Consider the following 11,926-nt stretch of genomic DNA (forward strand, 5'->3'; position numbering starts at 1 on the left):
CTCTTAACTAGAGGATGAGGTTTTGCCTGGGGCGCAGCCCCGCTCACCCACCCGTAGATGGTGAGTGGCCTGGACATGCCCAAACAGAGCCCGAGGCTCCAACACAGGCAACTCAACATCAACTGTGGTTGACTAAACCCCAAGCCGAGTCGAGGGCATACAAAGGATATATTATAGCTTTATTAGAAGGGTAATATAATGTACAAATTGAGTTTAATTAGTCCTCAGACAATTCAGTATCCTCGCCGCGGATGCAGCTGTCAATAAGAGTGGCCGAAATTTTATTTGTTTTCCTGTAATCCTCCATTGCTTTGCGTACCCGATCCCAACGCTTGTCATAAGCATCTGCGACCTGGGAGATGATAATGTCCTCCAGACGACGCCAGTATATGAGAAATGCGAGGGAGGTCCAACCTCCAATTGCTGCAACAACATGAGGTGCAACACCGGCAAGAAGAAGTTCGACAGCCCCGCCAATACGGAAACTGTGACCAAGTACGTGTTGCATTGAAGCGCGTGTCCAGATATCGGAAACGAATTTGAGAAAAATGGATTTTGTCATATGTTGGGAGCAGCCCGATTTGTCAATAAAACTGAATAGTGAGGAGCCTTCAGGAACGGCGGCGTTCATCTGCCAATGTTGTTCAAAAGCTTTGCATGGGCATAAGCTGGTTGGTTGTCTAGAAGCGACGACATCGGCACCGAGTTCCTTTGTTGATTTGGTCCATGGAATATGAAATTTGATGCGAGTTCGCGAAGATTGCAGAAGAAAATCAGACAGAATGCCTGAGCGGATGACATGGAACTTGGGGTCAAAGGCGGATTTGGACGGTATAGTCAGTTCGCCAAGACGGCGACATCCCCAGAAACAGATGAGGGCAACCGCCCAGATAGCACAGTGAAACGGAACACTGAAATCGAGAGCAGAATGGAGAACGAGCAGATGCTGTAGAGTGATTGGATTGCGAAGTGGACGCTTATGTTGGCTTCCTTTGATGTTCGCCGCCCGTCGAGCAAGTGTAATGAATTCCGAGTTTGAAGGCCATGGAGCTCTGTTGAGGATGTGCCAAGCCCGTATACCAGAGAGCCATGATCGGATTGTACTACCTGAAACCGTTCCTGCATGTGCGCCAACAAAACCTGCTATTAGGACTTCAGAAGCGGGCATGCGCATTGTCTCGGGTATTGATTCTCTGTCACAAAATTGATGCCAACGTAGAAGCCCCGCTGCATAGTTTGATTTCGTCTGCTCAGTGAGCCCCGAAGCTGTAATTTGTTCGGCTTGCTGAAGAATATGTAAAGGGATTGACTCTAGGTTTCTGAGTTTCATCTCGACAGACCAAGGTGACGTCCATGCCAATATCCGATTGGCTGAGCTAACGTTGGGCCGCAGGGTATTGTTGGCGATTTGGGAATCCTTTCTGGGTTTCCTAGGAGCTGGAGCGAAGCAATTACCTGCCCAAGGTGGGGCTTGAGCAGGGGTGGTAGTTGGTAGTTTAGAGGAAATAGTTGGTTGTGAAGAATGAAGTTGAGGGTTACATGTGCTAGTATGTGGGGATGCGAAGTTGTTGCGGAAATCTAGTGGGTTTAGGTGTGATGGGGAGGAGTTCGAAGTGGGAATTGTTTGAGTTTCCACGGTGCGCGGAACCGTGAAACTCGGGCCAGAACTGTCTAGCACCAAGAAATGAAGAGGGCTGTGTAAGCATGAATTTCAGCTGGAATCGACGTAATAAGTAATAAGGAATAGCTTGAGCATACCTAAACATAATCAAGTATTTCTTGCAACTCCAATGGGAGTGAAAAAGTAAGAGGAAGTTTATCCGCAACAGAACCGAGTTCTCCGCGCGAGAATGGGTCTGCTGGATTGAGAGTGGTGGGAATGTATCTGAGCTCAGGCTGAATGAATAGTGGGCCAATGACCCCGCAGATGCGACGGATGGACATATTGATCCAGTAATTAGGGCTGCGTGCTTTGTCAAATGCACCAATAGTCCCCTGGTTATCCAAGTGAATGAGAAGGTAGGTGTCATGGAAATTCATCGATTCTAGAAAATAAATCAATAATTCCACAGCCACTGTTTCGAGCCAGCAAATATCACGTCCAGGGATCTTCCAATTGGGACGGAGACGAAATGCAGCCCAGCTGCCATCAAAGACAATTCCAATACCCCAGTCAGTGGAAGCATCAACAAAAAGACCAAAGTCCTTGAGTTCACCTCGAGGTCGGAGTTCTCGGTAGTAGAAGGGGTCCTGAAGTTGAGAGTGCCACCATCGAAGCTCCGTAAGAACACTGGGAGGGGGAAAACGACCGCGGTTTTCTTCAAATGAACTGCGATACGAAGCCATAAAATTTGAGATTGGGGGAAGGTGAGATCGACCTTCATGGTAGATGAAGGCAATGTGGCAGAGTGTGCCATGTATAGACTCAACTTCTGATACAGGAACACGGGCATTTGCGAAATTCGAGAGGAAAACCCGAATACGCTCGAGGTATTTGATGCGTTTGTCATCAGGAAGACTAACGCGCTTGAGCTCCAGGTTCCAAAGAAAACCTATGAATCTGGTAACTGTCACGAAATCTTCATCACCTTTATCGGGATGCCATGGGACGCCAAGTGTCTCGATAGCCTCCAACATCGAGGTCCTGTCGTAATTGAAGGAACCTTGGGAGTTGAGAATCCGGAAAGCTTTCAAGTCATCTTCGTATTTCAGCAGCGCATCAACAAGTTTGCTTAGTAAAATGTCAACAACCGCATTGGAAATCATTCCTGAATTGCTGCTAGCCGGGGCAGCCCCGAAACAAAAAACAAGATCTGCGAAGAAACGGCCTAAGTGATCCTGAACCACAAGGAAAGGTTTGTGTTCGGGGAGTATTGGACAAGTGCGATGGAATTTCTGAATGTCGAGAGTGCAAGCTTGTGTGCCTGGTGGTGCAGTAGCAACCTGGGTAAAGTGTAGTGTGAGTGAAAGTGAAAGTGGGCAAGTGGACAGTAATGATTAAGGTAATGGTAGTAGAATAGGACCAAGTGGGTCGAACGAAGTAGAACTGAAAGAGAAGGATGTTAGGAGATGAAATTGGACTTACCATATCTGCAACCTTGACCGCAGTGTCGAATCGTGTTGGAAACAAATTCTTCTGAGTAAAAGAATTGACTGATGGGACTGTGTGTCCCTTCGAGTCGCGACCATCTTTCGAGAGGTTACGGCACACCCTATGTTTAGGAGGCATACCGGGACCCTGGATTTGCGTAGCCACTATGAGAGGCGAGACATAGAAATGACCTCGCATAATCAGATGCATATCTGCACAAGAGAACGGCCCAGCCATTCGACCAGCTGCGATTTCGTCGGAAATGTATTGCTCAATTACCTCGGGGTGCTCATATACTGACTGATGATTAGGAATAATGATCGTTTCGTGTAGTGGAGGCAAGTGGCCAAGTGGAAAACCTCGACGGAGGTTATGAAGAAGAAGTGGGTAGTGATGAGAGATATTACAAGCTAGTAGAGCTTTTTCGAATTCGTCTGCGTTGTAAGGGGTGACAATCCGCTCATATAGCTCTATGAACTCGGGACATGTGTTGGGAAGTGGTGAGCGAAAATGAATAGCATCGGAAAAGTCATAGTAAGAAAGGGTTGGCGGAATCGAAAGTTCGAGGAATGCCTCAATTAGGTCTGGAGCGACACGTGTACGAGAAGGCATGGTGCCCATCGCTTCCGCAAAAGGTGCAGACATGCGCATCCTGACAGCCCTTGTTAGCTTTGCAATTCCCTCGGATGTTCCACTGATAGCAGATGCGTTTATCTTCTCCCTGAGGGAGACCGAGGACGAAAGATTTACCCCCTTTGATCCACCTGGCCCAGAGGAGGGAGCCGTGTTTACTCGAATGGTCTGTAGCGGAGTGCCCCTTCTTACCACATCCAAGGCAACAGAGGTCGAAGGAGTCACCCTTGTTGCCTTTCGGAAAGGGCTTAGAAGAGGAAGGAACGGTGGATGAGTTCGGTGCCTGTCTAGGCTTCGCCTCCAAAGACCGCTCGTAATCGGTGACGACGCGATTCCATGCCATGTTATAAGTGGTAAGGTCAAATTTGGTGTTATAGAGACGGCGTTCTTCCCGAAGACGATACTCACGGGGTTTCCAGAATCGGTAGTATTTCTCTGCATCACGTTGATTGTTGAAGAAAAGGAAGTGTTGTCGAGTCCAGTTTGTTCGAGTGCCACCATGACCATCAGGGTCGCGACTGAGTTCGAAAGCAAAGTAATTCTTCGAAGCGAGCTGAAATTCATATAGTGAAAGACCTTCGTCTTCATCTGCTTTCTCCACATCTGGCACCCGTATGTTAAGTCGATCCAACAGATCCTTGAGGACAACCACTTCAGTACGTTCCTTGTCCCCTGGAAGAAGTGTTTTTGAGGTCTTAAAAGACGAGGAGTGGGAATGAATGAAGATAAGGTTGTTGTCCGTGAAGAGAGGAAGAGGGAGGTAGTTGTGCAGCCTTCCAATTCTATAGAGGCATTCAGGAAGCTCGACATTTTGAGAGGTGGTCGGATCTGGCGTAGTCTCGATGATGGGGGTCATGAGCCTAGGGTTCTTCTCCGGCCCATTCTCTAACGCGTCGCCTTCCTGCACCTCCCGAGTACGTTTCCCTCTAGACAAATTCTCCGCCTCGTTGGCTTTCGTCATCCACGCGAGTATGTAGCTGGGGATCCATTGTTTGACGCGCTCAAAGATGGCAGGAGTCGTCCTGATATCGTTCCATTCGTCCTCAGTGATGGTAATGAGCGAAGCCGAAGGAGAGCCCTTTGCTGGGGCCTTCTTTTCAATAAAAAGCATGGTTTTCTCCTGCCGCGCCTCGTTAGCTCGTTCGATGTCGTAGTTCCTTTCCAATCTTCTCTCCAGACTGAGTTTTTTCAGAATCGGAATAATTCCGAGAATGTGGGTACGGCGTTGGCGATCATCAGCCCTAACAGACGACGAGCTTCTGAGGAGAAGCGGGGGGTGTTGTGTCATGACTCAAGAACGCGTATATGCACAGAAATCACAAAAACGATCTTGAGTGAGTTTCGACGATGAGAGCGTAGTTCAAAAGCGGTAAGCGCCCGCTCTCATCGCCACATCTTATCTTATCCTCTGAGAAGACAGCTCTGCTGCCTTCTCTCGGACTGTCATATGAATTGGGTAGATTTCAGACAGACAAACACTTACAGCAACGATTACGCGGATTGTTCGGCTCAAATACCCACAAGTAAGTCTCTTCTTGGTTTTAGTGGCCTTGACTGAGATAGGTTGCTCAAAACTCAGAATTTATGTGAACACTTCCGGCTCGGGGAAAACGAGAACTGTACTGGAGCATTTGTGTTCCACATGGGGCTTCTACTTCACCTGCGATCCTGATCCTCATGTCGGTTCAAAAGACATAGCCAGTGCCTTTTCGGACATCAGGGATGACAAAGTAACTTTGAAGAATAGCCTTCCTCATGCACCAAGCCTTCTTGTTACCCCAAAAGACATTAATACCTTTGTAAAGACGCAGCAACCCTTTTTCGGTATCGACAAACAATCTTCCTCTAGTCTTCAGCGACTACGACGGGAGGTCCTTTTGGAAAGAATCAGTCAGTTCAAACTAGATTCTCCTCGAAATGATCAGTTCCGCAAAGCCCTTGAAAGCAATCAAGAGCTTGCTGGTTCTGAGCTACTGGTTCCATTATTGGCTCGATTGCTGGTTTTCCGGCAATATCTTTCCACCATGGCACGTCTGGTTCCGAAGTCAGACCATGACCAGATGTCATTCAAACGCAAATGGTTGCACCTCCAGCTCCATCCTGATTTGCTAGATGAGGGTGGTGGAGAAGACCTCTTTGCTAGCCTTACTTCGAGCCTTCAATCTTTATTCGCAGGAGAGACGGAGACATTGCATATCTCGAAGAAAGTCCAATTTTTTAGGACATACTCAGAACTTGTTCTTGCCGAGATTGAGCGGATTCTAGGTCCGAAGAATCCCCTACACATTGTAATCGATGAATGTCAGTTTTCGACAACTGACATTGAGGATTCTTTTCGATCAACCGATTGGACCGCGAAACGTGGTATTCTTCGCGAATTAGCCAGATGGTGGGACAAAGTTCTCAATCGTTCAAAGGAAAGGAAAAGGAAAATAGTCGGACTTGCCGGATGTTTTATTTTCACTGGCACTGGGCTATCCAGGGACCTCGTCTATGATGTGCTTTCCTCTGTCGTTGTGAAGCCGACGTACTGTGTCGACGTGTATGACACGGGCGCTTTTGATAATCCAACGAGCCAAGTGCAATACCTGAAAAGGTTTTTTCCACCGGAAGTATGGTACACTGCAGAAGCCAAGCATCTTCAACGTAGAGTCTTTTTCTGGCTGCGAGGAAGGTAAGTCAAGGTTCAGGGATCTATTGGCAATGTCTGACACTCTGTTTAGATATAGATTCACCGCAGAATTTGTATCTTTAGTATTGCAGTGTGGATATCAAAGCATGCACGAGATACTTAACCAGTACATCAACAACATGGCGGGGTTTTTACCTGCTGATTGTGGAGGGTCCGAGGTCGATTTTCAAGGGATTGTTAGATTTCCTGGTCTGGCATTTGGATTTGACAGGCTTAACGAGCAAATGAAAGAGAAAATCAAAACCGTCGCTCATGGATACCTCTTGACTTCGAAGATTGATACTGTGTTTGGAGAGGACGAAACAGAATACATCGAGTATGGTCTCGCAAGAATACTGTCAAAACAAGGAAGGAAATCCATCAGAATTGACGAACCACTTGTTTTATTGTCGTGTTCGATCTGGTTCAATCACCAACCAGCGCATACCCTATATAAAACAGTGACTGACAACATTCAAGATCACAACCCTTCGGCTGGGCGCAATGGATTCGAAGAATTCATTGCACTCTATCTGCTAAATGTCTTTCAAACGCCCACACAGTTGAAAAATGTCTTCGATTTTTCAGGAGTAGCTGGGAAACTCAACGACCAAGGATTGGAAAATAAGCTAGCCACGTTGGTGACGCTTCATCTAGATGACAACGCAGGGAGTTCCGAGCTTGTAGAAGGAAAAATTTGCTTATTCGGAGATCCTCGCCTTTCCGGACCGATAGGTCTCGGAATTGCATCCAACGGTAACCCGGTCTTGAATGACTGGCTCAACTTGAAAAGACACACCGCGTTCTGTTTTCCCATGAACGCCATGGGGCCAGATATTCTATGCTTTCTCAAGCTCGAAGATATGGCCAATTCGGATTTCACTTACGTATGTCTCGCCATTCAATGCAAGTTTCACCGAGCAGAAAAAGATCTTGCACCTTTGACTTTGAGGAAAGCTGTTGCCACCATCACTCCGGAAGAGTTCTTTGAACGACGCGTCAGTCCATTCCGTTTCAGTTATATGCCCGTAGCAAACGCTGATTCATCATCAGAAAACATCCGACACTACAACCAATAGGATGAGCACATTAGCCTCTCTTAAAGCGCTTCCGCATAGAGATCCACATGCAGGGAAATACGGAGTCATACGCATCGTATGTGGTTTCCCGGTAAAGGTTGACCTCAGCAAGCCGTCCTTCAGCACTGAAGAGCTTGCAAATGGTCAGGGAAGGCGGGTCAAAGCGGAAGATCCCAGCGGAAATGATAGCCATCCAGTAGCAAAATTGAAGATTGAAACCTTGATTGAGACCACAAGGCATGAACACCTCAAAAATATTCTCCGTGTAATCGAGCAGAAAGCAATAGAGGCTAGGGATGCAGGTCACGGTGCTTATGACGAAAATGATCCAGCTATATTACTACCAGGAGTCCATGAGGTTAGGGAAGTCATGCCCATTAGCATGGATGATTTGATCTTCACAGAGCGGATATTTATGAACTCAGTGCAAGATGATTATGGACAAAAAGGATTTTCTACTGGCTTAAAGCGGGGGTACGAAGAATGAATGAATGAAAGAATAGGATAGGATATAAATTATACGGGCGAGGTCATATAGCCTGAAAAGAATATTTTACCGTGACTCGGTGGTGGTGGTACTATACTCATAGATATCATGACTGGAAACGGCGAGGGGGAAGCAGCTACTGTAACATAATATCTTATGAGTCTCCGGGCGCGATCGTACGGTAGGGGAAATTTCATCCCTTGGTGCATCGAACGTCGATCCATGAGTGAAAGGAAAGTGGTTTGTTAGCGGCAATCATATCTTCCGAGTGCCAGGAGACTCTGTGGCGCGAATCCAAGTCACTTGGTTCATCTTGTCAAATGTATGATGGAAATGCCACGAGTTTCACTCAAAAGTCAAGATAAGCTGAACATGATATGTGGGTGGCAGTTGGGTATAAGAACAAGGACAACAAGGATGCACCGTACGTGCGGTCGAGAACATCCAGGTCCTGTCTGTTAACATTTGATGACTCACATACCATCTATGGAACATCGTTCTCTTGTTTACAAACCACTATCTCACTATCGTGTTATTAGTCTCACCGCCGTGTTATCAATCCCACCATCGTGTACTATTACTATAGGACTACCAGTAGGATACATCGTATTGTACTTCCTTTCTCTCTCGCTATGTTTAGCTGTAACATGACATCGTCTACCTTGGACTTGTATATAAACCTGTAGTATTCGTCTTGTCAAATAAGCAGTTCTCTCTACTCCTTCATTGTCTGATCTGTGTGATCAACTACAGTGCTGTGTGCACTCTATCTCTTACTGCCATTGCTGCTGAATATAACGTGATTATATTCTAACAGGTTATGGGCCCCGCCCTAACCTAAATAAACAAGAAATACGGTGCATACATTGATTTATGTCATTAAGGACTAACCCTCCTCGCAAAGCCGATAACCGTCCAACCAAGCCAACTGCAGCTTGTGCTCATAGGGAGCATATCTTCGATAAAGACGACGTCAAGGATCGGTATCACGACCCCGACGGCAGCAAATACAGAGTTTGCAAAGATCAACCTTGTCCGAATAGATACGACAAAATAACAACTGGTTATATCCCCAGCTTTGCTAGACTCATCGACAGAAAGCAAGAAGACCTTATACTTGGACGAGGAGCACCCCCAGAGCAGGTCGCATCATCATCATCCCAGAAACCAGAGGGTACGCCAGAAGCAGCACCAGCTCCAGAACCAGAATATCCTGTATTCCCACCACCACCTAGCCCAGTACTAGACCGACCCTCATCACCAATATCTTCACTACCAAGATCTTCACCACCTCCACCAGATCCGGAAGACCCAGATCCAGGAGCAGGAGTATCAGATCCAGAAAGTGACAACGACGACGACAATATGTCTAAAGTTTTCAAAGCCTTTGACAAGGTATCTACGCTTAAAAGTGATGGATCTAACTGGGACACGTGGAAGAATCGAGTGGAGCTAGCCACCCGATCAATTGGATTTTCAGATCACCTCACATCTAATCCAAAAGATAACACTGAAGCATGGGAAGCCAAGAAAGACGACGATGGAAATTTATTAAATGCCATTGTGGGCCGCCTATCAGACCAGATCTATAGGCGATACAAGAATTACGAAAACGTGTTTGATCTATGGAAAAATCTGCTGAGTGATTTTGATTCGAAAAGTGCTCTCACTGAAGCGCACTTACAACAACAGCTTCATTCCATGCACTGCCATGAACCATCAAAGGTTAATGAGCATTTGGATAAATTGTTGGAAATCAGGGACAGTTTGGAGGCGCGGAAAATCACCATTCCCGAGGAAATGTTCAATAACACGATCATTGCTTCCATCCCAAACATATTCAAACCAACGATTAACGCATTGGTAGTGGTTGCAGCAAGGACTTCAGTCCCGCTGACCACAAGGGAGCTAGTTTCGACGATACGTGCTGAAGCATCTGGTCATACCCGAGGACAGTCTGGAAAGAAGGAATCTGCAAACTATGCCGGCGGAAATTCCAACCGCGGCAGGGGTGGATTTAACCGAAATCGTGGAAACTTCAGAGGCCAGTCCAGGGGCAGAGGAAATGGTAATAGAGGAGGAGGTCAAAGTCGACCAAACTCCAACAATTCCACGTGCTACAATTGCGGTGGAAAAGGGCATTTCGCTAATAAATGCAGTTCGCCGAAGCGACAACAGGCCAACGAGGCCCAAGAGAGTTCTCAGAAGAAGGAGAAAAACCAACCATCTGGGAGCGGCAGTAATAATTGGAGATCAAAGAATAAAGAAGTGGGATCCTCAGCCACTATTGAGGAAGTACCCGAGTCATCGTGGGCAGCCGTGGAAGTTACCACAACTACGTCACAGGAAATATTTAATTTCTCCGAAATCGCTAGTAATTACGAGACAGCTTTCGTAGCATCTCACAGCAGCGGAGCAATTCTGTTTGACTCAGGATGTTCATCCCACATGACTCCACTTCAGGACAAACTTCGCAACACGCGGAGTGTCCCTACCCGAATTATTCAGGCAGCTAACGCCGAGACCTTCACATCCAACACTGCCGGAAATCTCCAGATCGATCTTCCAATCAACGAGGATGGAATTTCGAAATCGCTTACACTCCAAAACACTCTCCTATGCCCCAACACGCCTAACACACTTGTATCATTGGGTAAACTCGACGATGCAGGATATGTGATGGTAATCAAAGATGGAACTCTTAAGATCATCAATAGACAGGGGGAGACGATTGGAATCGTTCCCAAGACAAATGGTCTCTACCAGATTCCGAGTGCAGAATATGCCTATGCTGGGAAGGCAACCAGGATGGTTTCGCTTTATGAAGCACACTGCATCGCTGGCCACCAGAACTATGCTTATGTCAAGCATATGTTCAAATCAAACCAGGTTCACGGGATCAAGTTAGATCCTAAGCAGATGGAAGAACCCGAATGCCGGACTTGCATGCTTGCTAAAGCTGCCAGATCTCCAATCTCCAAAATTCGAACATCCCCGAGAGCGGAGAAATTCGGTGATGTATTTCACATGGATGTATGGGGACCAGCTTCTGTGCAGACGCTAAATCATTATGTCTATGCATTGACAGTCATCGACGAAGCAACCAGTTGGTTGGAGGAACCGTTAATGAAGGGCAAAGATGAGGCTTTCGCTCAATACGTAATACTCCAAACCGGTCTCCAAACTCAATATGGCGTAACGGTCAAGAAACTCCACTCTGATCGAGGGGGAGAATTTCTCAGTGGTGAATTCACAGCATACCTGGAACGATTAGGCACTAAGCGTAGCCTTACGGTACATGACACTCCGGAACACAACGGCATAGCGGAACGCAGCCACAGGACGCTACTCAATGGAGTACGCAGCCTCATGATATCATCTGGATTACCGAAATGGCTTTGGGGATTTATGATGGGGTACACAGTGTATGTATGGAACAGGACACCAAAGAAGGCAAATGGTATGATTTCTCCATGGGAGAAACGATTTGGCACAATCCCCGACATCTCCAACTTCCACATCTTTGGAAGCACGGTCTATGTTAAACGTGAAAAGGAACCTGGGAAGCTTGACCCTCAAGCACAGGAAGGACGATGGGTAGGCATTGAGCCAGAGTCAAATGGTTACTTTATCTATTGGCCAGATCGCCACACAGTCTCAACTGAACGTAATGTGCAATTCTCGGATAGGCAGATCCAACCCGTTGAAGGGGAGGATCAGGATTTGGGAAATCTGGAAACATCGATCACCGAGTCGGAACAGCCTATCATACCAGTACCGGAGGAAATCGCCGAACCCATCAACCCAGATATAATCACAGGAAAACGTGTCAGGAAGCCGACCAAGAAAATCCAGGACATCATCAATGGACTTGGAGAGCCGAACCGAGAGCTCAGGCATCTTACAGCATCACTTGGTCAAGTAACAGGTGAAATCGTCGCTGACCCCACATCAGTTGCAGAAGC

General features: G+C 46.9%; 3 protein-coding genes across 3 annotated transcripts; 1 reads left to right on the forward strand and 2 right to left on the reverse strand.

The window, feature by feature from the left end:
• Positions 1-337: 337 nt before the first annotated feature.
• C8R40DRAFT_995890 (uncharacterized protein) lies at positions 338-1,522 on the reverse strand (the record flags this gene model as incomplete). Its single annotated transcript, XM_046236778.1, has 1 exon — positions 338-1,522. A coding segment is annotated over one exon (1,185 nt), but the record flags the coding sequence as incomplete, so codon positions are not given.
• Positions 1,523-4,230: 2,708 nt separating this feature from the next.
• Positions 4,231-4,835, reverse strand: C8R40DRAFT_1075073 (uncharacterized protein; the record flags this gene model as incomplete). The annotated part of the gene is made up of 2 exons (XM_046226810.1): positions 4,231-4,277; positions 4,301-4,835. The coding sequence occupies 2 exons, from the start codon at positions 4,833-4,835 to the stop codon at positions 4,231-4,233; spliced, it is 582 nt and encodes a 193-aa protein (XP_046079237.1).
• Positions 4,836-5,149: 314 nt separating this feature from the next.
• C8R40DRAFT_995903 (uncharacterized protein) lies at positions 5,150-6,559 on the forward strand (the record flags this gene model as incomplete). The annotated part of the gene is made up of 4 exons (XM_046236779.1): positions 5,150-5,247; positions 5,304-5,454; positions 5,620-6,398; positions 6,448-6,559. Coding segments are annotated over 4 exons (1,140 nt in total), but the record flags the coding sequence as incomplete, so codon positions are not given.
• Positions 6,560-11,926: the final 5,367 nt, after the last annotated feature.

The sequence above is a fragment of the Lentinula edodes genome (genome assembly GCF_021015755.1).
Source record: "Lentinula edodes strain Le(Bin) 0899 ss11 chromosome Unknown C8R40scaffold_76, whole genome shotgun sequence".
Classification (NCBI taxonomy): Eukaryota; Fungi; Basidiomycota; class Agaricomycetes; order Agaricales; family Omphalotaceae; genus Lentinula; species Lentinula edodes.